At 34.5% G+C, this 26,654-nt stretch overlaps 1 protein-coding gene across 1 annotated transcript in view; it reads left to right on the top strand.

Moving 5' to 3' along the window:
• Positions 1 to 26,579, top strand: part of SBF2 (SET binding factor 2) — a 203,834-nt gene extending 177,255 nt beyond the window's left edge. The window contains exons 30-42 of the mRNA XM_088525845.1: positions 1,327 to 1,398; positions 4,022 to 4,206; positions 5,419 to 5,595; positions 8,388 to 8,489; positions 9,724 to 9,909; positions 15,113 to 15,239; positions 16,677 to 16,804; positions 17,331 to 17,564; positions 22,822 to 22,926; positions 24,710 to 24,903; positions 25,377 to 25,464; positions 25,809 to 25,940; positions 26,219 to 26,579. Coding sequence (XP_088381971.1) covers positions 1,327 to 1,398; positions 4,022 to 4,206; positions 5,419 to 5,595; positions 8,388 to 8,489; positions 9,724 to 9,909; positions 15,113 to 15,239; positions 16,677 to 16,804; positions 17,331 to 17,564; positions 22,822 to 22,926; positions 24,710 to 24,903; positions 25,377 to 25,464; positions 25,809 to 25,940; positions 26,219 to 26,317 — 1,829 coding nt within the window. The 3' untranslated portion in view covers positions 26,318 to 26,579. The remainder of the gene's footprint in view (positions 1 to 1,326; positions 1,399 to 4,021; positions 4,207 to 5,418; positions 5,596 to 8,387; positions 8,490 to 9,723; positions 9,910 to 15,112; positions 15,240 to 16,676; positions 16,805 to 17,330; positions 17,565 to 22,821; positions 22,927 to 24,709; positions 24,904 to 25,376; positions 25,465 to 25,808; positions 25,941 to 26,218) is intronic.
• The last annotated feature ends 75 nt before the right edge of the window (positions 26,580 to 26,654 follow it).

Genomic DNA, 26,654 nt, shown 5'->3' with positions numbered 1-26,654 from the left:
TACAATAGCAGGATTTTTGTGGTTTTGTTTCTGGATGACTCTTCCTTTTCTTATTTTCAATGTAATACATAGAAGTATGCCAAAAGCCAAGTTCAGCTATGATATACCAATTGAAAATGACATTTTCTATTTTTGTATGCCAGATACTGCATATTTTTAAACTGAAGTTAAAAGATACGTTCCAGTGCTTGAATAATATTTATCACTTTTAAAATCATCCTTGTTCTGAATATTCATCAATTATCCTGAATATTCACGTTCATGTCAGGTACCATTTTTATTTCATCTGATCAAATATTTGCCTAAAAACAAGTCAAATTAATTCTGAGCTAACATTTGGCCAAACATTTCTGTTTTATAATATATTTTCATTCTTAGGTCTTATTTTTGGCAAGGACTTTGGATCATTCACAATACTCAAGTTCACTTAAAAATATATACCTTTTTCTTCTTGCATTGCTTTATAGGAACAGTGTGGTATTTAATTGTTTCTTAAGAATAACACTTCTCACCTGACGCTGTTCTGTAATTTAGTAGAATAAAATGTTTTCTCAGCATGATTTCCTGCTGCTAGAAAAATTCAAGGATAGAGAATAAATGCAGATTCAGCTCTGAGACAATTATTTTAAAAGCAGGAGACATTAATACCTTATCTTGAAAAAAGGTTGGTTGTGTAGATGTTGCATTTGAGCCAGAAACATCCTCTGATAAGCATACAAGATTCCAACAGAAAGTGTGTTTTTATGCAAGGAAAAAACATTGATTGATACTGGAAAATGACATTTTTCTAAATTACATACTTTTAAGAGTGCTTTATAAATGTTTGTATACAGAACTAGCATGTCATGTTCTGATTTCAGTTTGAGGTCCATCAAATTATGTACTTAAAATATTTTTCAGGAAAAGAGAGTTTTGCAAAACTGCACTAAGATTTGGGATTTTTAAGTAAATTAACTTTTGACTGGAGTTTCAGTAAAGTGTCCAGACGAATGATCTGTTAAGTTTCCTTTTAATATTATAATAATAGAAAGAAAAAACATAATGGCTATGCCGTATGTTTGAAATTATTGCAAGGACCAGTAAGTTATTCCGTTTTGATAAATGGGTACTTCCTTCCCATTTTATATTGGTTTTCTGACTTGACTGATGTTTTGTCTTATGATGACTAAGATTTGTGCTGTCTGATAAATCATATACTTTAAAGAAGTTCAATATATACTAGATCCTTGGAAATTAATAAGTAACCCTTTTCTTTTCTCCTGCAATGTGTCTCGCTGCAATGTGCATTCCATTCCTCCTCCTTCTGTCTTTACTGTTATCTGCCAGTGCTTGGGTACAGAGATAAATGTTTCACTCATTCAAATTCCAAATCAGCAAGTAAGGGAAGAGTCCATCAAGGTACTGTATTCTGTGTCCTGAAAGCACATTCTCTTCTACCATCTCCATAACTGCTACAATATTCTAATATGTGCTAAAGTCATACTTGTCAGAAAGCCTTAACTCTGAATTAACAAGATTTGGTAGTTTAGGTTGTGGGGTCTGAGCTGTTCTTATTTCTTTTGTTTTGTTTTTGTGCCAGTGAATGCAGGGACAGTGATTAGCTAGTAACACACTTCAGCGTGTTCAATACTGAAGCATACTTGAATAAGATTATGATCTAAAGCAGAGTGACATGTAGGGTTTTTTTTTTTTTTTAATTTCTGTGACAAAAGTTTTAACAGCAAAGATTAATTTTGTGAGCTCTATTTCTAAGAAATAGATAAGGAATACTACTGCCTGCTCAATGAAATTTTCTTGCAAAATCAGGGGTAGTGTTACTGAACAGGGAGGTATTGATTTCTGCCAAATAAGAAACTCATAATAATAAAATACGTGACAAATAATTAAAGTTAATTACTACTGACAAAAAATAAGATACAGGGCAAAATTAGAGAAGATCTATACTTGTATTTTATAATACCATTATCCATCATGAAGTAAACATGTTCATCTGCATGTTCTTGTAACTGGTTCTGTTGCTTTTGGTGTCCTACGAGTTCTCGTGATCGTGTGCTTTTGCAAAGTGCTAGAAAGAGTGACTGATTAGAAGGAGTATTTTTTTCGTACATGATATTTTGGGCAGTCATCTTTAATGGAACTAGCATTGCTTCATACCAAATGAACAAGAATTTACTTCCCTTTTTAAATGCTTGCTGTAATTTCTGTTAGTTTAATAAAGTCTTTATATTTCTTTATATTTTGTTGTGTAACAATTCAGACATGGAACGCAAGTTTATACTAAATATACTACTTTAGTAAGTGTGGTATTTCATAAAACTGGCATTCTTTGAAATTGGAACTGTTAAAAGCTGTTACTGACTCTAAGTCTTTAGTAAAATGTTCTCAATTACTCCCATTTATTTGCTGCCATCTAAACCTGGGAACTAGACAGGCAGGCAGGCTACTTTTCTCAGAAAGTCCTGTCCCAGATTTCTTTGTAAGATTTTTTTTAAATGGGAAAACAATGCTGCTTCTGAAAAAACAGATTAAAAATATTTTGCTGGTTGAGCTATCTCAATGGGTTTTTTACTGCTATGTAAAGCTTTTTTTGTTGTATGCAGGAAACACTAGTTATTCTTTTTTTTTTTTTCATGAAGATTCTTTTCCTACTACTGTGGTTTCTAAATTTCTGCAACAAGTAGATATTTTGGTGCCTTTATTTTAGATGCCTTGCTTCACAGATTTATGGACAAGAAGAGTTCTCTGATAATCTGATTTACTGCATAATGTTTTAAAGAATTTCACACAGCCATTTGAACACCAGTATACTTTTAGAAATTTGATTATCAAATAGTGAAAATGAAGTGCCTTTCACATCCTTGATGCTGAAGAGAAAAATACTGTTCCACAAAACCATAGTTACTAACCAAAACACAGAAGAATATCCATATTTTGATAGTTCTAGATAGATTCTGACAATGTGGTTTACCAGTACTGCATCTTCCATGGACATGGAAATGACAGTAATATAGTTGCATCACTAAGGCACAATATGCAAACTAAAAAGCTTGCTGCGAGGCAGAGCTTAGTGACTGGTACGGAGCCTTCAGAGAAGGCGTGAGCCTGTGGCTGCACGTTGTGCTGCGCCGCTCCCGCGCATGTCCCAGCTCAAGCTGTTGCCAGCCCTGGGATTCCTGTGCTGCTCCCGGCTGCCGTTGTGCTGGGGATACCAGTGCCAGAAGGAAACTGTAAAACTGCAGTCATCTCCTGCTCCTCTACTCACACAGCTAGACCATAGTCACGTGTTAGGCTGTAGTCGTGAAACAGAATTTAAAAAAAAAAACTTGCTTAAATCTATTTCACTTTCTAACATGTCCTTTAGATATGGACAGTAAAAAACTCAGATCTGTGGTATTCTCCATTTTAATGAAAGTATTTAAAAAGCAAATATGGAATACTTCAGCCTGAAATGCGATATTTTAATTGCTCATCTTTATATACATTGTGATTATATAAAATCTGGGATATGATGTTACATTATGGGGGCGAAGGGAGCTCTTAGTAACAAAGAATTTAAAATGATCGTTTCTGTTATTGAAAGAAATAATAATTATAATACTTTTAACAGTTAGATTTAAAAAAAAAAAACCCTTTGACAAGGAAATTTAGCAAATTTTTGCCCCTACTTCTGAAAAGATAAGCATTCATTTTATTTCCGAGTACTTAAATGGATATTAATGACTTGCAAATTAAGATTCACTTTATCATGTATTACTGATTTCATAGCAACCGTTTTCTGTCTAGTAGAAATCAATATGCAGGGTTGACTAGAAGCTTAGTTTATCAACAGTATAGTAGGTTGATTTTGACAGTTTTTGTTATGAAACAATTAATCTCCCTTGTGTGTTAATGGTATCCCATGCATCACATGACATGTTTGAACACTGTACTTTCTAAATAATAATTTAATGCATGCCTTAATAATTGTGATCTCTAGTGCCTCACAAAAATAGTCTTCTAAATATTTTTAATCTTCATGAAGGTGTCTGGGCAAGTCTTCGTTCCAGCAATCGATTTATCAGCGCTCAAACTCCATTCATTGATGTTGGTGCAAGACTTGCAGGGAAAGATAACACCACTTCCTACAGTAATAGTACATTTTTGCAAAGTCAGCTTCTGAGACGTCAAGCAGCCCTTTACATATTTGGAGAAAAATCTCAATTACGGGTAATGGCTTTTTTAATTATTATTTTAATGCTTAAATACTTTCTTTTTGGCTTGGGTGTAATAACCTAATATTTTTACAAAAGAGAAATATTCTAGCTAAGATAGATGGATAACTCTCCTGAAGGTGTAAACTCACATGAGACATCTAGGATGTACTTACCATGTAGGCAGACATGCATAGCATGGCAAAGTCAAGCACTGTGGTTATGTAATACAAGAAATCAGTGTAAATACAAACACATTAGATTGCCTTAAAAAACAAGTAAAAAGTAGACTCAAAATCATAAAAGCTGAAGTTCAGTAATTGGATTGTTCTGTCTTGATGAAGTGCTAGTGTGAAGTATCTACATAGCTAAAGGTACAGTCATGAGATGGATAACAAAGATGATTAAAAAATAGAAGTCTGTCTGTCCAACTTGATTTTATGCCATGAAAAGGTCCATGATGTTTACAGTTTCGTACATCTTTTTAGTGAGACCTTAATATTCTAAATGTGGTTGTTTAAGAAACAGATGTTCATGTAGAATAATTCTTGATAATTTAACTTTCTTTTTTTGTTTTCCAAAAAATGTTCAGAGATTATTTTTGAATCTCCACACTAAAAGATTAAAAAGTCACTTGTTTATATTTTTTTTCTAAATGTGGTCATGCAGAGAAAAAGCAGATTTAAAAATATAATGTAATGAATAAAGTTTGTAGCTTGCAAAAGCTAGTGTGGAAACACCATTTTTCAATTTATTTTGAAATTATAATTTTTGGGGAGATGGAAGAACCTCCTTAGTCAAAATACTAAAATTCTTTGCAAACTGTTTTTGTTTTGAGTTTTCAAATGTTTTATTTTTGAATTGTATTACATATATTGATTATATATATTCAATAGATAGATACATAGATCATAGAATCACAGGATGCTCAAGGTTGGCTGGGACCTTTAGAGATCATCTAGTCCAACCCCCCTGCACACGCAGGGTCACCTAGAGCACGTGGCACAGGACTGCGTCCAAGCGGGTTTTGAAGATAGATAGATAGATTGATTGGTTGATTGATTTTAAGCCAGACAAGGCTCTGCCAAAGTAGATCATTTGATGGAAAGGAATATAGGAAGAGTAAAGTGAGAGAGATGGTTCAACCGAGTTAAACCCTCTAACCATGGGACATTTTAGTGGTAAGCTTTTGTGTTAAATTACATCTGCCGTTGTCTTTCACACACAGGGCTTCAAACTTGATTTCGCTTTAAATTGTGAATTTGTTCCTGTTGAATTCAGTGATCTCCGACAAACAAAAACAAGCTTTAAAAAGCTGATGAGAGCTTGTGTTCCCAGCACTATTCCTACAGATTCCGAGGCAACATTCCTTAAGGCACTTGGGGAGTCAGAATGGTTCCCACAGGTAATTTTTGTGACAGATACTTCCAATAATCTATGTGCGTTACTACTTGCACAAAATAAATCTGACGCTCTTGTGACAGAGAACTATTATCTTTTAACGAACCGGTGGTGGTCTTTCTAGATATTTCGCATACTATCAATTTTGTCATTATTGTAGATACTGTTATTTTAGTATGATCATAACATTTACAGGTGTAGGAGACGTTTTTAATGACAAAATTTACTATTGCTAACATGGAACAAGTACCCAAGTGGCAATGATGATTTTTGCTGCCTTTATCAGTTTACGGTCTTGATTTCAACTGCTTTGTCTGACATTATATGTTTTAAAAATCATAAAAAGTAGGGAATGATAACTGAGCCTCCTGGTTTTAAAGCCAGTATTATGCTTCTGAAATGCATGGCCAGCCTGGCTTCCCATGTGCACAGGTATTTAAGAAACAGGCCAGCCTATGTTGGTTACTGTGGGATATGGCACCTTGGCAGGGAAGAGGAGGCTCACAACCTGTCAGTACCTGTTCTCTCTGAATCTGCTGCTTTATTTCTGTATCCTGCGTTCTTTTTAATTTGGAGTAGCAATGTGAAGGCATGATTGAAAGTAGCATTTGCAAGATTCGATGCTCATATGTGAAAGTCAGCCTTCTGTGAATCTTTGACCATTTGAGTTATGGTGAATACTTTTGAACAGGTATATGTCATGTTTGGAATCCTCTGTTGAATAAATTCTCTTGAATATAATTACTCATAGAAAAAAAGTAGATCCTTACGCTGATTCCTCAAGGAGGAAATACTTTTCAGTACCTTAGTAATTCTAGTAACTATCATTAAACATACTCCTGCCTGGACTGTCCTGCAATGCAAGCAACTACTTGCAGCTCTTCCCCCACTTGTGCTCTGTGCTGTGTCTGACTGCTGCTTCGTCCAGGAAGGGCAGAAGTAGGTGGGAGATAAGAAATACTTCTCCACCATACTGACATTTTTAATCATGAAATAATTGAGCAAATCAGAAAGCCTAGACAGATGGACTGAGTTACATTGTGAGGAAGTAAACTTGTCCCTGTAGCAGCTCAGACATCAGCTCTTTCTCAATGTTGTAACTTAAGAGCAAGGACAACAGTGCATTGCTCCGTGCTCAGGACTAGATCATAATGTCATGCACTAGCCCTGATTCATTACCCAGACATTTCTGTGGTGTAAATCATGTTTAAAATGCTGTGGTATGTGACTTATGTGATAAACTTAATTTATGACTGATTTGTCCCATTTTCTGCTTCTTTCTGCTATCTGTCATCTTGGAAATTTGTTTTTATTATTCAAGGCTTTCCTCTCCTAGATAATAGAATTTACATGATATTGGTTTTTAGTGCCGTATAGGTTAAATAGTTCTTTATTTCTGTGACTACACAAAGAAAATCCAGATGATGTCATGTTCTCTGAATGTGAATACTAATTTACGTTTATTTATATTGAATCTGTATAACCAGATTGCACATCATTAAGAAGTAAGAAAAATTCAGTAAGAAAAATTCTTTATTCTACTCTGCTGCCTAAATGATGTAAATGATATGTTTTGTTTTTAAAGGCAACTTATTTTCAATCTTTATTCATTAAACTTACTGGAAAATGAGTTGCTTTTATTTTCTGAGTGGTGACTGTGGGAATGTTCAGAGGAGTTAAGTGTCTAGCATCATGATTTCCAGGAAAATATTTATAGGATTACTGGATGCTTTCTTTCTTGCATGATCTTAATGCATCTTGTCTTTTATTTATTTGTTTTCCTTTGTTTTCTTTCCTTCTTCTTTCGTATTTTCTGTTGCTCATCTTGGTTGGGTTTTATTCAGTGCTCTACAAAAAGCAGTTTCATTCAACTGTAAAAAAAAAAATGATTTGGTGCCATATTGGTCTATTATGATGTTTGCCAGGACTCCTGTCGTAATACCTCAAGAATGATAGAAACAGGACAAAGATTTTTGTAATTATGATGTGAACTCTTATTAAGAAAAAATAAAACTGTCCAATCCACTGCATTTTTATCTGTTTATAACTTTTTGTGTTAGAATTAATCTCATTCAAGACCTCTACGCAGACAAATTAACTACCCCATTTGCTGAAGCATTTGTAGTAAAACTTATTTTAAATTTAAGTATTATGTGCTTTTTTTCTACATGTTTCAGACAGACTATCCCAAGACAGAAAAGAGACTTCAATTTATTTACAGATTATAGAAATGGAATGTGTTTTTCTGATTTTTAATACATAATTAATTATTTTCAGATGTTCATGAGACTATCATTCATTTATTTGTTTTCCTATTTGCTTGCTTTCTTCTTTCAGACTTTCATGAGATTGAACATTACAAATATTTTCCTTTAAATGTCTTGCATGGGTTCTACCATTGGAAGTACATAGTGACTTTAAGAATCTTTAACATTTTACAGGAAAAGATTTTAATGTTGAGCCCAGCATGGAATTTCTCTACAATAAATCTCTCAACCATGTTGTTCCCATTCTTTTTTTTATGACATCCATTTTATTACAGTACACATTAGCTTTAATAGATTCAGCTTCTATCTTCAGATTTTTGCTTGATTTTGTTATAGTTTGAATAACAACCTTCCAAGATTGTTATATTATTACAGTTTTCTAATCTGTTGCATCAATCAATTTCTCTGTTCTGTATGTCAGCCTCATAAGTCACATTTACTATTAAGTATAAAAGGTTTCTATTTATTGATAAGATCTAGAAATTTATCTTAACATTTGAGTATGTTACTAATTTGTAATACTTTATAGCTTCACAGGATAATGCAGTTGGGTGTTATCATCTCAGAGCTCCTGGAAAATGGTTCTTCAGTTTTGGTTTGTTTGGAAGATGGCTGGGATATTACTGCACAAGTAAGCTGCTGTTAAAACCTGGAAATAACTAAATAGTGCGAACAAATAGAAGGCAATATTTTTAGACAAGTGCCTGAAATTTTGATAAAGCATTAACTTTGTGATGTGGCAGCAATGAAGAGAATAGAATGCATGAATCCTTATGTTCCCTTGCAATTTGCATCTATTATTGATTTTTCACTACTGTGAAAAATGTTCTATACAATGCACTTGATCCAAAGGTTCTAATAGGCTTACATCTTTAAGGCTCATCTAGTATCTGGAATATTGTACTGAGTATGTATTTTAGAATGAAAGCTGGGAGTTGCAACAACAGCTCATTTTATCTTCTTAAATTGAGTGACAGATTGCCTTGAGAAGAGTGTCCATCCACAGGAGGGAAAGGAGCAGAGTTCTTTCTCTTGCCATCCACTTATTGTAAATGAAGTTAGGAGACCACACACAAAGCAAAAACTAAATTTGTTCCAGTGACACCTGCTACAAGGACAGATGGCTATAACAGCTTTCGAAACAAACTATAAATTAGATAAATGATGATGCTTCCTGCAGTGGGTACATTGCATCCATGTAGTTGCTTCATAATCCAGAAAATATTCACAGATATCGATAATTTCAGTAAATAAAAACCTCTTGTACAGCCAGCAGCCTGATCCCAGCTAAACAAATCACAAGGAAATGTTAACGTTATTCTTGGAACCTTTGTCAAACAAGGAAAGAGAAGGTACCTAATATGTGGAGCAGAGAGAGGTCTGGACTGCATTTCTACAGTCTCCTGAGATGTTGTCAGGCTGGTAAACTCCATAATGCAGAAATATTTCAGAAGATTTAAAGTAATCCTCAAGACCTGTTCTTTAAAGCTTTCTCTGCTGCAGTAACCCTTACTTCTTTATAAATGTTCATCATCCTTGTTTTATTAATGAAAGTGATTTTGTTTCAAATTCAATTTAAATTTGGTAGTCATCATAACAATCAAAATCTCAAAAAATCCCAAATCTACAGTTCCACAGGTTTATCTTTTCCCAATTTAGTTGTAGCTCTTAGATATAAAATATTGCTTGCGTTGTTTTGATAAAAATATCTGTCATTGATAAAAATATTTGTAATTTTGTTCAAATGACTGCATCTCTTTCCCTGAAATATAAACAGATTATGGAATGTTTCTGTTCACTGAATAAAATATTCTACTTTGAATGCTGATCACACATAATGCAAAATAATCTGTTTTGTGATGTAGGTGATATCTCTGGTGCAGCTGCTCAGTGATCCCTTCTACAGGACACTAGAAGGCTTCCGAATGCTGGTGGAAAAAGAATGGCTGTCTTTTGGTCACAAGTTCAGTCAGCGCAGTAATCTGACTCTCAATTGTCAGGGTAGTGGATTTGCTCCTATTTTCCTACAGTTCCTAGATTGTGTGCATCAAGTAAGTCAAACTATACGTAATTTTAGTTTACAAGAAGTATTCAAAAATAACTATGGATTCCATTATAGATAATGCTTTGAGAGAAGACTAGTAGTAACCTTTAACTCTAGCCTTTGGAAAAGTGAATGAGTTTTGCCTCAAGGAAGAGTTGGAAAATAGTGGATGGTTGCCTAGCAAAGACTGACCATCCACACAAAACTGTGTAGTGGGGATTACTGGCGTTATGGATCTTTTAAGATGGTTTATGCAGCCTTTTCAAATGGGAGTTCTTTAATATTAAGGCTGGCTTTTGGCAGCCTAGAGGACTTTAAATTAAAAGGACATATTGGTGGATTGTATATGCAGTGAATAGCCAGCGCACAGCTAGGACTTGCACAGAAAGAAGGATAAAGCACAGAGCCATGAGGTTCCTGAGGCATTTTGGATTCAAGGGAAGGAAGTCATGCCAGGATGTTACTTTCAGGCATGATCTTCAAATGAGCAGAGGGGCTCCTCTCAGGAGCATGTTAAACAGATATTCAAGATGATTATATGGGGAAACAGGTGGTAGCAGAAAATAAAAATAAAGTTTCGTATTTCTTGGTATTCTGTTTTTGTCATGCCAGTCTAATTCCCTGCCCCACCGTTAAGTGGAAGAATCTGCAGACTTTATATTCTTGGCTTGTAGTGATTTCACTGTAATTTTCCACTTCCATAGCTGAAAGAGTTTTTTGAGAGGTTCAGTAATAGTAACAGAAAAAGAAGGAACATAAATGTTTAGAAAGCTGGGAAACAGTGGGTCAGATGGAATGTTCTTCTTTCTTTGTATAGTGCATATTCAGAAGATGAACACTAACAGTACATGGTGTAGCAGAAGTTAGATTAACAATATCATGATCATTTTAGGTTAATTCTGTAGACTGTCACATTCCAGGTTGATTCTGAAGACTGTCGTTTTTCTCATCTCAAAGCAGTAAATAAAATTCTCTGTAGATTCTGTGTGTGTGCGAGCACTAGATAGGAGGAGGTAAAGGATGTCTTGGAAAGCTTTCATGCTTCCTGCTGCCTGCATGTTGTAGCTTTTCCACTTCCCTTGTTTTTTCACTGAAAAAAAAAAAAAAAGTGTATTAACCTGTATTTGAATTTGTGGATTTCTGTATCTCACATAAGCACATTTATTTGGAGGTGGAAGTGGAGGGGCAATTTCAGGCTTTACAGTTTACTTTAAAATTAAATGTGCCTTTTTTTACCCCCCACCCCCACCCCGCTAGGACTGGTCTTGAAATACCAAAACTAACATTCATAGATTTACTTGTAGGAGAAAAGTTTCCATCGTCTAGAGTTGTTTTCACTTGATTTTTTTTCCCTGAATATTAGAGGAAAGTTGCCTTTGTAATTAATCTTGGGTATCAGCTTTGCAGGCATGTTGCTAAGTGTCTAGCTCTCCTCTGTCTTTAAGAAACTATATAAAGTTCATTCAGCTTCTTCAGCCTTAAATACGGATACAGAAAAATCTGTACTTTTTATTTTTTGTCTCAAGCTGTGTCCACGTGCCCTGGCAAAGCAGTGTCACGTGAAAGATTGTCTCTCACAGGCTGTTTGGGGCTTTTCATCACTTCTCTGGTGGAGATACCACCTTTCCAGTCTTTTAGCTAGGTAGTTAACTAAGCAGCGTGAACCTGCCCACTTGGTAGAAGAGACCCACTGTATAAACCTGACCTACCTTGTTTTGACTAGCGTGGATTCCGAAGCAGTTCAGCAGGTCAATCTGAGGGAGGCAGTAACCTCTCATGAGGAGCAGATAGGGCTGGCTGGGAGTCGTAGTCTTTTCTGACAGCATATCTGCAGCTAACGAAGGACGTGGGATCACAGCTTTAATGTGTAAGCAGGGTAATATAAATTATATAGATCTATTTGTTCTTAGAAAAAGTGCTCTAAGCTGACTTTCCTATGATTCTGTATAGAACGTAGCCCTGAATAGATTCTCCCAAAATAGACATAGAAAGATTCATTTTCTCACTTGGAACGGCAGAGAACTGCCTTCCCAAATTCTAACTAATTTGTTGTAAATTCTTAGGAAATTAGTTTTGAAATCAAATTGATTGAGCTTTCTTAAGAATTAACTGTGAAAAGTATATTTACTACTTTCTAAATATTTGTATGTGAACATTTCTATTCAGTATCGTTGGCTTGGGTACAACTTGTTAGAACATGATGGAATCCAGCTAGAGCAGAAGTTGACCCTGAGTATAATATATTATGATTGTATATTGCATTTAACGACAAAAAGCCCATTCACTTGAAAGAAATATTTGGTCTCTTCAAATTATTTTTAACCATTACAGTTTCAAGATAATAGAATAAGAAAGTCACCTTAGAGCCAATATGCTTTAAATATTATTGATTAAACTAAAGATAACAGAGAAAACAAATTGAGAGTAATTCCTAAATTAGAACTGCATCATCTTGTAAAAAGTCGTTGTTTATGCCAGTATCTCCAGGTGTCAGCTGAATTATTAATGCAAAATCATTCTTTCACAATAGCTTCATCTGGCAGTTACTCTCACGGTTTCTAAGATGGGTTTTATTAAAGTGATGTCACTGCAGGAAGCTTTTTTTATTTCTCTTATTTATTTATTTATTCATTAAGCATAGTTAAACCTAAATGATTTCTAAAAGTGTCTTATTTCGAGTTCAACAAGAAGCTCTGTTATGGCACTCTCTATCAGAGGATAATGAGTGTACTTATGGCTTTGGAGGATACATTGAGTTATTCCAGCGTTTGCAAGAGTAGCATATTAGTGATTAAGATCACAGGGCATTTTGGAGTGTATTTATTATTTAAGCTAAATAAATACTGATACATAATGGGAATACAATACCAAAATGTTTTAAAAAACATAAGGAAGGCTGAAACAAGTGTAAGATTACTAAAAATATTTAGGAGAAATTTAAGTTAATTGGGGACATTTGAAAAGAATTTTTAAATACTGAATTCCTGTAATCTGATCGTGCTATTAGAAACAGCTATAGGTTTACTCATTTTTAAATGTTTGTATGTTATGAAAATGAAGCATTCTAAAAGAAAATGCAGTTCTTATTTTCCAAAATACTCTGTAGTCATATCTTTTGAAATGGTGCACTTTGAAATTGCAGACTATAAAACATTGCTTCTAACTTATATGCAAGTTTTGAACATCTCTCTTTGGAATCAAAGAACTAATGAAGTTCAATGAAAGAGGTCAACAGAGAGGAACCAGCTATATTTATCCCTAACCTTTGTGGTTAAGTTGCTCACAGTAATTAGTTGCTCTTTTATGTTTATTTCTATTGTTAAGTGAATCCAGCTATTTTCTACTGTGTTGATTTAATGATTTAATGACATCTGTTACAGCTATAATTTGTTAGAGTTACACTTTATCTAGAACTTTTTCGCCTGATAGCTCAGTCATTACTTGAATTTTGCAGACTACACAACAGCTAATCAGATCAGTAATAACAATAGTCACTTCTCCCAGCGGTAGCATCCTTTCCATCCAGTGTGCTGAAACCAGCCACAACCATTAAAACACATATGATATACTAACACTAACTGCATCATTCGTCTTTGCTGTCATCAAGGAAGTGATTTAGAAGACAGTTGTTTTCACTTAAAAGGTAAATTGCATTGTTTTAATTTCTAGTTGCTTATAGTTGTAGCTCCAGAACCCTCAGGAATGGGTTTACTCTCAACACCTAGATCCATGCCAAGATTTTAATAGCAACTTATTTTTGTAACTTCTAAAATTTGCTGTAATAATTATTGACCTACAAGTAGAAATCTGGACCCTGTAAAGGTCATGTCAAAGAGTGGAGTATACACTAACTTATCAGAAAGTCTGCTCTTTTATGGTATTTAAAGGAAACTCTTTTCCTAGTATGAAATGAAAAATGTATACTTAGTTGCTTATATGTGTATATATATGTACATACACACACACGCAGAGCTTTTCAATTCACAGTTCAAAAGTAAATTGTCATTGTACAAAAATAATGTTCTCTGATTGTATTTTAATGTGATATTACCAGTAAAATTATTTTCTCTTTTTATAACAGAAACATAAAAAGTTAATTTGTTAGGTGTATAAGCATACAAAGCAAGAATGTAATCGTTCATATCAGAAAAGTAAGGTAAAGTAAGCATGAATACGTTGAACTGAAATAATCTCAGCATTTTAAATGCCTACCCTCCTGGCTTTTAAATGCCTGACTTTTGGATGTCTTAGAGTTGTTTTTTTTTGTTTGTTTTGGTTTTTTTTTTTTCAATGTATGTGAAAATCTAAGCATCAAGGATCTTCAAATAGTTGTATAAACTAGCTTCCTTAAGTATTAAAAAAAACACATTTCCATCTTAAGGAACCAATAGGTAGAGATTAGAGAAAAATGTTGGAAAATGAGTTGTAGGAATACAGAAAGCAAAGATGTAGCGGGACTGCAAAACTAAATATGTTTTACAAGTTTTGATGGGAAGCTAGACAAAGCACTGCAAGACGTGCATGAAGTGCTTTTTCAAGAGTTCCATCAACAGGTTTATTTTTGTTCAGTAAACTATTGTAAATGGTGATTTTCAGTTAATTCTGGTTTAGTTCTGAAAATAAAGATGGTAAAATTCAAAATTTCAGCAGATGTTTTGAGAAGGAAAATGAAGTATGTATAGACTAGTGAATACTTTAGAATAGAGCTGTACCAGTAATGAATTACAGGCTATCCCTTATGAGTATTACTTCTGTGTATATCTGCTATGTTGTGTCATGAGCAATAGCAAGAATTCTGCTGCAAAACCGTCCCATTAAGTATGATTTCCAGCTTTGGAAATGATACATCATGGAGTGGCATCTTTGCCTCTAAAGGTGCCTGATGTCTTACGGATTATCGTAAAGGATTTATACTAAATTTGGTTACTTGAAAAATCCTGGATTTTATACAGAGTAAAACACAACTTAGAAAAGTACACCCTGTCTCTGACACATCTTTGCCACATAGGCATTCCATGAATTTAGTTAGCTTTTAAATATTTTAACACAAAATTTAGAAGCGTTGTTGTGTACAATGAAGGCAATATTATGGAAATATTTGTTACCAGCCTTCACAGGAGAATTATTTTGTTGTTATATTTCACATTATTGTTGCTTACATATCCATTTGTATTATATCTCAAAACCCTTTTTTTCTTTTCTTTTCTTAGATTCATAACCAATACCCAACAGAATTTGAGTTCAATCAGTATTACTTGAAGTTTCTGGCTTTTCATTACATTTCAAATCGATTTAAAACATTTCTCCTGGATTCAGACTATGAAAGACTAGAACATGGTATGTGTGATGTTTATTGCACATTGCTTTTGTAATTGTCCATATTTCCCCACTGATGTTTAATCTTCAAAGATTTGCTAAGCTTAACGTGGTTCAGTAATTATGTGGTGGTGAACTAATAAATTCCAGTTCAGGAATATAAAATAAAATGTAAGGGAGGAGCGGGTAGAATTTGATAAGTGATTCCTGAGTCATGCCACTGATGAAACTAAGTGAAAAAGAAGTAAGGAATTAGTGCCATACCACTGCTTCTTTAATTGCTTCTTAATTCCTCTCGCTGATTTAGCTTCCCCTATTTTAACTGAAACAAAAATCTTGGGGATAATTCAGTGAGTGCACGAGGTGTCAGCAAGGAACGCATTTCCATCTATTTTCTCTCACTCCTTTGTCCTGAATTCTTTTCTGTATTTCTGTTCTTTTGTTTTTTGTTTTTACTCCGTTCATCTGTCTTTCCTAGATTCAGTGCTTACAGTCAAGGCCTCATCTGCCCTCGCAGCCCTCTTAGGAAGACAAGCCACTTCATAACAACAGCATTTGATGCTGTTCTTGGAGCTCATTCACTTAGCAAAACTTTTATAACAAATGCTCTTAATTTCTGCTTGATGGAATGTTTCTCATGGCATACGGTCATTGTTAATGCTTTTCTTAAAAACTAGAGTAGCCATGGAGCAGACTGAACTTGAGTAGCCATTTTATTTCTACAAATAACATTGTTTTACAGTATTTACCTTGCTTTTGAGCAACAATTGGAGTAGGTGACCTCCTGTTGTCCCTTCTAACCTGGATTATGATATGATTCTACAATTTCCATTTATTGTTTTAAACTAGGCTTGTTTAGTGTAGTGTAGTTGTCCTTTCAAGTACCATTGCATGCAGTATAAGGTCCTGTTTCCAAAAGTCTTCGTCTTATCCATATGTTGTTCCAAAGCCATTTAAGATTGCACAGGTCTATGGCTTGTTTATTTACACTGATATGGTATGTTTTACCTGTCGTGAGTTAGCAAAAAAATCCAGGTGCAAATGGTCTGCCAGACTGGAAGAGCTGGGAGCCTCTGGTAGTGGGGACAGAATCAGCTGGTAGGGCTTGGTATCATGGTCAGCTGAACCTGCAAAGCTGCAGACAGGAGACATTTATCTGTACACCCAAGTATTCCAGTATACTTCAAAACAGGGGTATAAATATAACATAACTTTATGAGTTTTTCCATAGTAAGTAGATATTCTAACTTACAGAAAGAGTGGTAGTTACCACAGGTAGTTGCTGTCTGGACACAGCAGTTGTTTCATCAAATATGATCTCTTATAGTATTAGCATTTGATTGTAGATTTTACTATAGATTTAATTTATGAAATTCCTTTTGGCTCTGTTTCATTTTGTTTGTTATGTTTTATTATAACCCTTAAACCTTTTTAATGCTGCTGTTAATGCTGCTTTAGGGACATTGTTTGAAGATAAAGGAGATAAACATGCCAAAAAAGGAATTTGTATTTGGGAATGTATTGAAAAGATGCACAAAAGGAGCCCAGTTTTCTTCAATTACCTCTATGCCCCTACTGAAACAGAGGTATGGTATTCAAAACAAAGTTATTTATTATTTTGAATGATTCCTTGAGTACATTTAATACTGTAATTTTCTCACCGGAATTAAACTTTGGGGGACAAAATTGACCCTCCTTCATTGACTGGTGTAGTATCTTACGGGCTTATAACTTCAGTCCATTAGCTTTGAAAGTGTCACGTTCACTATGAAGAACCAAAATCTGGAACATCTGTTCCAACACTACCCTCACTATTACACTGTGAGGACATCAACATTATGTGCTGAATTAGAGTTCTTGTGAGCACCTGATTGAGTAGAAGGATAAATATGAACAACATATTCCCAAAGCTAGTATCTCTGATCTGACTGAGCTAATTATAATGGAGTCTTGCTATGGAAATTATCAGAGAGTGCCATTATATGAGAGTGCCATTCACCTAAGGCAATGTTAAGTTTAGTATATAATCTAGAAAATATAAGTATTGCATTTTTAAGTCTGAATCTGAAAGACCGTGTTTGTGTCATTATAATAAAGATTTCTTTCGAATAGGCACTGAAACCAAATGTAAGTATGTCCAGCCTCAAAAAGTGGGATTACTATGTAGAAGAGATCTTGGCTACAGGTCCTTCATATGACTGGACCATGGTGACAGCAAGAGGCAGTGGTTTAGAGGAAGCTGACCAAACGGATGGTTCGCTCTCTCAAAGTAAAAGGAAAATAGTATGGCCCTGTTACGATGATGTTAAAAAAATACAACCCGATGCCATCAGCAGTCTCTTAAACGTAAGTATATATGTTAAAACAAAACCAACAAACAGAAATAAAAACATAAAGGTCTTTTATGGTCATGAAATTCGTGTTTGCTTTTTATTTAAACTATTGCTGTACAGATACACCATTTTTAAAAGTATCTCGATAGGGATCCAAAAAGAAATTTTATAAAAAACGTATAGGTGCCTTTAAGACATGTTGAACCTGAGAATGAGTGAGACATCTGGCAAAACTTGCATTGTTCTGAATTAACAGTTTTCTGGGAGTACACTGTGATCTTAGTAATTTATTGGAAATAACATTGATTGCTGGAGAGCCATTTGTGGATGCATTTTTTCCATTGTCTTTTTGAAATAATGAAGTAGCTAGCATAATAGATTTTTAGTTCTAAGATACACAGTCTTGTCACAAGAACTGGTATTTTAATTCAGGCAAACACTGGTCTGCATTCTTGCCCTGTTCTACTCAATTGAAAGTAGATTTAGGATAAAATGTCAGAGCCAGATTTCCAGAGACTAAGAAAACTCTTGTTGATTTCAGTAGGGAGGCAGGCACTCAAAAATACCCCTGGGCTTCTTGGCCTGAATTTCTCCAGAAAGTTTTTTTTGCTTACTCTTGATTAATTCACTGGGTTAATTGACTAGGCCTCTTTCCTTCCTTTTGGATCACAGCAGGTGCAGAAACTCTGGCTCATGGACTTTTCTTTCTGCAGAGTCTACCAAGTGTCAAAATAGGATGTGGAAATAAAACTTCAGGTTCCATTTACAAGCCTAACACAGATTATTAAATGCCTTAGAATATTTTGGCAACTGCAGTAGATGCCGGACATTGACTTTTACTTGTTTGTATTTATTTTAAGTTCCTTAGGTTTTGTTCTTTCATTATCAAATGAAAAAGGGTCCTTTGTAACATGAAAATGGTTGTAGTTATTTAGAATGATTTAGCATCTATATTGTCTTAAATGTGTGTTGTTTAATTATGAGTAATTATGGCTGTTAATGTTTAGTTTATCATATGAATTAATAGCCTATAAAAATGACAAGGATATTTTTCACTTCCTTGAGCTGTTGTTTCAAGCTATGTTCAGCTATGTACACCGCTATGTACAGTTTTTTAATTTGAAAGCTGTATATGCAGACACTATTTTCTAAAACTGAGATTATGGAGCCTGTTGTAGCAATTCATGGAAATTGGAGATGCTGTGTGTCCTTGAATTCTCCAGTTATCAAAGGTGCTGTTATCCAACATCTTAAAACAGGAAGGATCTGAACAGGTTTGACTCCTTGAAGATGCACCTACTTTTGACAGAGATTATTTCGTTTAGGAACATTCCTGGGATCTCTTTTAGTATATTCCTTTCTTTCATGTTTAACCAAAGACAGAGATTGAGAGAGGTTTCAGCTGTAAAACTCTCCTTTACTCTAGCCAAAATCAAAGCTTAAGAAACTTCACACATGCAAAGAAAGAGCCTAACAGTCTATGAGTAGGGGTCATATCAAGAATTCTTTAGTAAATGGAATTTCATATTTGGTAACTTGAGGACAGAACTACACTGGAAATATAGCAAGAGTGCTCTTCTGCATTCCTGCTTGAAGTAAATGTCAAGCCATCCATATCCACAGCTGTGAAAAAAATGCCATATAAGAAGGAAATTAGCAATATTATATTCCAAAGATATGTGGGTCAGGTTTTCTAAAGTTTAAATGTTATCTGTGAATTAGATTATAGTAATAAAAGATAGCAATAGAGAGGAACTTTGAAGAGGTTGTATAAGGGTTACAAAAATATTCTTCTAAGTGTAAAAAAAAAAAATGAACTTCCTTCTAGACCAAGTTGTTAATTTAAGGTTATTGCTCATGTAGGAGGAAGACCTCTCTTTAATCATAAATGTGTTGGTATCCAAAAATGCTTGAACTGAGACCATATTGAGCTCTGGTGGACCAGTTAGGGAAGATTGATTTTTCCCCTAGTCTATAATGATAGGCCCAAATATGTTTGTTCTTAAAATATTTTGCAGTTGAAAACTAGGTAATACTCTTCAAGATGTAAAACTGGAACAGCGAAGTGATAGAGTGGCTTAGTTCAGAATTTCCCGTGGTAGAATGTGATACTTCTTTTTTTTTTTTGAGAGAGAGAGAGAGAGAAATGGTATACATTTACAGAAGTAATCATTATAAAGTATCTGGATACATAACAATCCACTGCTAACCAGGTGTATGTGATGACTGTATAGTCTCCACAGAGACACACGTTTATGAGTTTTAGGAAGTTAACTGACCTGCTCGTTTCATTCATTTAATCCTGAACACTAAATGAAGCCTTCTAAAGATCGCAAATGTAAAAGTGCATTTTACAATACATATTTTCCCATAAAACTTCTCGGCTCGCTTCTGCCTCACTAGGGAGAGCCAACAAGTGCAAGCGAGGTTGCTCAAACCCTAGATTCTCAGAAGCATCCGTAGGACACACAGTTGTTTCAACTGTGCCATTGCCTCTTAAGACCATTCTGCATCATGGAAATCAAAACCAAGGCACATGCGAAAGATTAGCAGCAGTGACAATAGCAACCCATCTGTTGCGTAAAGAAATGGAAGATAATTATGAAACAGAAAGAAATGTGTGGTTTTTTTTCTTTCAGATTGGTTTAAAAATAATTTTAAAAGAAAATTTCTCAATAGAAGAGAGTATATTTCGTCATGTAACTCAGATACAACTAATTTGATTGAAACTTCGAGTTTCTTGCTAGTTTGTTTGTTTGTTTGTTTTGTGTAAGAAAATACCTTCCTTGCTTTTGATGCGTCTAAAATACAGAGTTTCTAAAATATAGGAGTTTCTGTCCAAAAGTTTTGAGTTACATGTTTCCAAAAAGACTAGCTCTTAATATTTCACTTTGACATAAAAATGGAATGAGCTTACTTGCCTGAATGATATATGCCTGACCAAAGTTGTTTTAAATGCAAAAATCAACCTTTATTTCAGTGAAAATACAAGTTAAATTTTGAGGGTAGACCAGTGTTTTCAGTGTTTCCTAGCAGTAGGCTAATATGTTCCTAAAAAGAGAGGAAGTCCCTGAATTTCACTTGGAGTGGCTCAAATTCTTTTTAAGATAGCTTTAAGGAATTGTGCAAGATGAACCTAGGTGGCAGATTTTTTCAGGTAAATAGTTGCATCACCATTGAGTAGAGATGATGATTATCAAAGACAGGTTGGCAAATTCTAGGCTGCCAGCCTGGGTGCCAGCCATCCAGAGTAATTCAAAATGAATTCTCAATCCAGAGATTTATTCCAAATAGTGACAGGATTAATTCTTGTCTGTATTAGTCAAATATGACAAAGTAGATTATCTAATAGGTATTTCTTTTGAAAGATGCAGTAGTACTAATTGTATGTAATTATTATTTTCAGGAAATGGGTGTGCATGCAATTGCTGTTTGTCATAACTTTATTTTTCTACTTGTTCATTCTTGCTCCCATAAGTCCAGAGAACAGGAGATGAACTAGAAAGATAAATATAAATACCTAGATGTTTTTCTTTCAAGGAAATGCTGATATTTATAGCTCGTTCCACACATGGAGGAAAAAAAACCTCTAAAGTTTTCAGTAAAGTTTAAAACTGAAGAAGTGACAGTAAATCACAGTGATTTATAACCACATAAGTTTTCTATGCACAGTTTATTAAGGAAGAATTCATTCCTAAATTTTCAACTTATACATGGTTGCAAGTTTTTTATTTTAAGTTCTGGAAGCACTAGTCATTGTGGAGCCAAAAAGTAAAGGAATGTGACCTAGTTGCTAAGTAACAAGTTTCAGTTACTTCCAGATTCTGCAAAGAAAGATTCAGAAGTCAAAACTAGGTCAGAAGGAAAATGAACAGATTAAAACCTAACTATTTTTTTAGGGCTAAAGAGTTTGCACCCTTTTGCAGAAATCTGGAAAGCCTTTTGCAAAAGCTCTCTGTGGTAAGTGCATTCAGTCCTGTGAATCCCATCAGGAAATGTTTTACATTTGGCACTTGGAAAGAGGCAAGCAATCAAGAGAAGCCTTGAGTCTGGCCTGGATTTGCCATCCCTTGATTTTGTTATCTACAAGTCAAGAAATTCAAACAAAACTAGTCTGAATTTATTTCTTAGCAGGAAAAGAGGCCACAATATGCTTAATGAATATGTGTACAATGCATGTATATAACTTCAGTAATTTAAACTCTATTTTGATTCCTGGTGTTGAGCTAGATGTCTTATTTTTAGCTTTACCTTTGAATTTTCTAATTTACTTTCAGCAAGGAAGAGTTTAGAGAAGTATTTTGTTCATGTTACTATCTAATACTGGCTATTCTACTTTGAATTCAGAGTTCAAAATTCAGTTCAGGAACTACTTCCTGAATTTTACCTAACCAAAGAGATTTTATTTACAGCAACATCGTTTCTGGTTTTGTTGATTTCCTGGTCAAAAATGTTTTCTTATCTTAAAAATATGCAGTCATTTCTGTAATACATTCAATCATTAATGATTTCCTAAGGAAGTTGTCATTCACCACTATCAGTTGGAGAATATGATAAAATCTAAGCTAATTGTTTGGTATAGTGGAAATAAACTCTTGTTAGAGACTTACTGTCTCTACCTTGAGAACTGGAGTTCTCTGTCTTACGGTGATTTTTTTTATTCTGTCATGAATTCTTAGTTGGATTTGTAAAATTCATGTTTTTAATATGATTCCATGAAAAAATCCAAAAGATTTTTGTGACAGTAGATGTTGACAATAAAAAATACAGAAAGGAAGAGTGGCGAGGAGTACGGAACATCAAAGTAGAGAGGCATGCTGGCTAATCCAGTGGATTGAAGAGGGTTATATTTAAGATGGTTCACAAGTAAACATAAACCAGTGAAATAGCTTTACTTAAGTCTGCAACATTGTCTTATCAACGGGAAATAACCCCCACTGGAGGTTATCAACATAGGTCGTATTCCCAAGCTCCACAGCAAGAACATGCTGTTATAGTTTGGCATGCAAATTGAATAAATCTTTCTGTTTCATTTCCTTCTTTTATGAAAGCTTCGTATCACATTTTGTAAAACAGAATAAATGTTAATATTGGCAGTGCTGAATGTTGATGTCACAGCACAGAATTTGCTCTTTGTAAATATTTTTATATAATATATACTAGCCTTATTGTTATCATGTGTCTGTTATGGTAATCGGTGCTGAGTGTTGTATGTTCAAGAAGTGACCGGTGAAAAATGTTATTCTCAGGAACACCCTTATTTGTTTCAGGAAATTGAAAGGTTGGAAAATAAATTAAATCAGAGCCCAGAAAGATGGCAGCTTTTGTGGGAAAGGGTCAAAATGAATCTAAAGGATGATACCAGACAAGACAATGTAAGTAGCAAAAGTGCTCATCTACTGAAGTAAGCTAATTCATGCTGTAAAGGCTACCTGGGACACTGACAAAATCACCGTATTTGCTGGCATAAAACTTTGCTTTCTAAAAATTGAATATATTGTTCTAACCTAAGATACTGGCCCAGCATTTCTGCATGTAAATATATATATATATATTTATGCCATTTCTCTGTTAAATTCTGAGAAGATAAAGCATCAGACAAAGCAAGCATTTTAGTAATATACAATTATATGACTTCAAATATGTAAAAAAGCTCTTTGTGTCCGTCTGATAATGAAAGAGATATTAACCAATTTACACCAAGATCAAAAGAGACATATTAAGACACTTAATGAGCATGTTGGTATGTATCTCATTTGCCTGTTAATCAAGAGAGTTGAGCTGTCCTTTAGTATTCTCTGCACTGCTACACTTACATTTAGCAAATAATAAAAAGTAACCTAAGTCATTATAACCTATTGTAGATCTACATGGCTAAGCGTTTTACCTCCTAGTGAATACTCCTCTCTCAACAAGTAGTTATTGTTAAAATCACTGCCTGTGTTTTGGAGATATACTGTTCAGCAGCTTAACAGAATTCAGAATGTCACTCTTTCTGGCAGTATTCAGTGCATCCTGTTATAAGCCAGTTGTTTTTAGTGCACCAATGTAAGATAGCACCATCTCTAAATGTATGATCCAGTCAGAGTCCCATCCTTAAGTCTGAATACATTATTGAGAAATAGGTCAAACTCATACAGAGTATTGACCCCTTCCAGCAGTGGTAGAATGGTAGAATATAAATCTTGCTATTTCTTTCTATTCATTGAGAATATTTGGAGAGTGTTTATATCGGTGCACAAATCAAATATTTCACTGAAGGCTTATATTCTCTCAGTTTTGCTACTGGTCCCTTCAATAATTTCAGTTTGTTAATGTATTTTCACTAGTCTACAAAAGTTAAAAGACAAAGTAAAAATCTGATCCTTTCCCCTTCTAGCTATCTAAAATATTTACTTTTTGAGGCAGTAAAAGCTATTTTATTTTTTTCTATCATGGACCCCAGTCTCACGGTGTCAGAACTCTCTGTTAATGTTTAAAAGGAGGGCAAACTTTTCCAGTTACAAAAATATCTACATACTCACTTTGACCTTTTGTGGTCACTTTCATCCTCACTAGGAATCTTATAATTAAAAGTTTTGCAAATCTTTGCCAGGTATTTAAGTACCTTGCCATGGTGCTAGTGTTTATCTTCTGAGGACTCGTAAAATTAAAATTGGAAAACATCTTGTCAAAGTGCATGACCAACAGATGTATTAAAGCTGATGTCTGAAATAATGCAGTTAAGCTACAGTTTAACTGCAAAAATAATGTAGCCAAAATCAATAAAATGTTTCCTTGAAGAGTGCACTTCAGTTAATATTGTACATCAATCTCTGTTATCTTCAGATTCCTCTTGCACAGTGTAATATGAATGAGCACAGTGAACATATACTAGGTTCTTGTTAATTTGGACTAGAAAGTTGGGTAAAAAAAAATTATAATACTAAAATTGAAGTAAGACTAGCTACAGTTCTTTGCTGTGCACTTCTTGTGTGCAAGTTACCTCATGGATTATCAAAGAGAGTTGTGAATTATGTGCATCAGAAAGAACTGTCTGGCTTGGGATTCTCCTGTAATACTTTCTCTGATATATTCATTCAGCGGGCAATCACATTTCTCAGTTACAAACTTTGTTAGATCTGGTTTAACCTTGTTTGTTTTTTATCTTTTCTCCAGCTCAGGAGACATCCTTCTGGCTCCTCAGGGATGATGTCAGCTAATCTACATTCCTATCAAAAGAGATCTTTATTGGAAATACCTGACTGTGGGCTGGGTGAGGAACAGAGTGCGAATATAACTCCCTCCAATGGAGTAGACAGAAGAGCAACTACACTATACAATCATTTCATGTCAAAGAATGATGAAAATAGGTAAACTGAATGATCACAGAATATTTACGAACCTTATTTTATTAGGCATTACATTACTGTTTTGCCTTGTATTGTAATAGTACAAGGTTCTGCTTTAGAAAGAAAAATAAAACAAAAATTTTGTTTTTACAAGATACTCTGATCCTGCTTTTCTGCTTCTCCACAGTTTTAATTACATTTAGCTATCTTGCTGGGGCAATCCCTTCTGTTCCTAATAATACCTTTAAATCTTCCCCCTTAGAAGCATGAGTAAAGTGTAGGGGCAGAATGTTCTGCTCATCCAAAGCACTGAAACAGCTAGTGTTTGTCAGGAAACTGTAACTACGAATAACTCATTTAATCTGTTGTTTAAAACTGATTTGTTATCCTGCAGTAAAAGAAGTGCTTAAACAGTATAGTCATTTGGGACTCCATATATCGCTAGTATTCAGAGTATAGAATCAAGTGCCATTCATGTTTCCTCTCCCTTCCAGATCGTTTGAAGGTACGTTGTACAAAAGAGGAGCTTTGCTAAAAGGTTGGAAACCTCGCTGGTTTGTGCTGGATGTGACTAAACACCAGGTAAAAACTTTTAAAGAGAATGGGTTTTTGTGCAACTAGTTAGTTGTATTCTTTTTCCGGAGTTTGTTTAGATTGATTTTACAGATAATACTAATTTTTATTTCTAGAGCAACGTGTGTATTACATTGTTACAGACCATATGTGTATGTATTAAAAAATACAGAGTACACACCGAGCATTTCTAGACTAGTGTGTCAGCTAATATTGCAATAAGTCTTCTTGATACACAAGAGAAGAATTTGATTTTCTAGAAGAAAAAAGAACCTTTCAAATATGGTATAACCAAATCTTCTTGGGTTTCCTTGCAAATCTACTTGGGTTTGTTTTTTTTCTTGTGGGTCTAGCTGAGATACTATGACTCGAGGGAAGATACAAGCTGCAAGGGACACATAGATCTTGCAGAAGTGGAAACAGTGATTCCTGCCTCTCCATCAATAGGAGCCCCAAAACATGCGAGTGAAAAGGCATTTTTTGATGTAAGTATGCATATTCTTTATCTGAAGCTTTTTAACATGTTACTTTAATTCCTTCTGGAAAGTGACAGCTGGAAAGAGCTGTCAGGCCAACTCAGAGCTGTTACACAACTAACATCTAGCCCTCACTCTCAACACACAGCAGAATTTTTTTTTAAAAAATGGTTCATTCAGACACAATTTGTACATTGGGTATTAAAGTTTAAAATAGAGATTGCTAGTTTCTTTGTGTTTTGCATATTGACTTTTCCATCTTCACTTTATTTCTTTTCCCTTTACAGTTGAAGACAAGTAAACGTGTGTATAATTTTTGTGCCCAAGATGCACAGAGTGCCCAACAGTGGATGGATAGGATCCAGAGTTGCATTTCAGATGCTTAGAAAGGAATAACATTCCATAATCAAGACATATTTAAAGAGCCTCTTATTGTAAGAAGACCCATTTTGAGATGTTACTGATGGACAACCAGCCTTTCTTACATTTCAGCCATAAGCTTTCATAATATTCTGAAGTTCCTTTTCCATTTAAAAATGATAACCACTATAACTTCTATTTTTTTCTGCAGGGAGGACTTCAAAAAAGAATAATCCATTTATCCCAAAATTCCACTTTCTTCAATACAATTCCCAGCTATAAAATGCCTGCTGTACTGCACTATCACCTAACCTTCTATTTCTCATATCAGAGTTACCCTGTTAGAAAAATTATCCAAAGTAA

The sequence above is a fragment of the Tinamus guttatus genome, unplaced genomic scaffold, assembly GCF_059628265.1.
Source record: "Tinamus guttatus ecotype Peru unplaced genomic scaffold, ASM5962826v1 Tinamus_guttatus_pri_ptg000240l, whole genome shotgun sequence".
Lineage (NCBI taxonomy): Eukaryota > Metazoa > Chordata > Aves > Tinamiformes > Tinamidae > Tinamus > Tinamus guttatus.
Note: the sequence above shows the minus strand (reverse complement) of the source record. Positions and strands in the feature narration are given on the sequence as shown.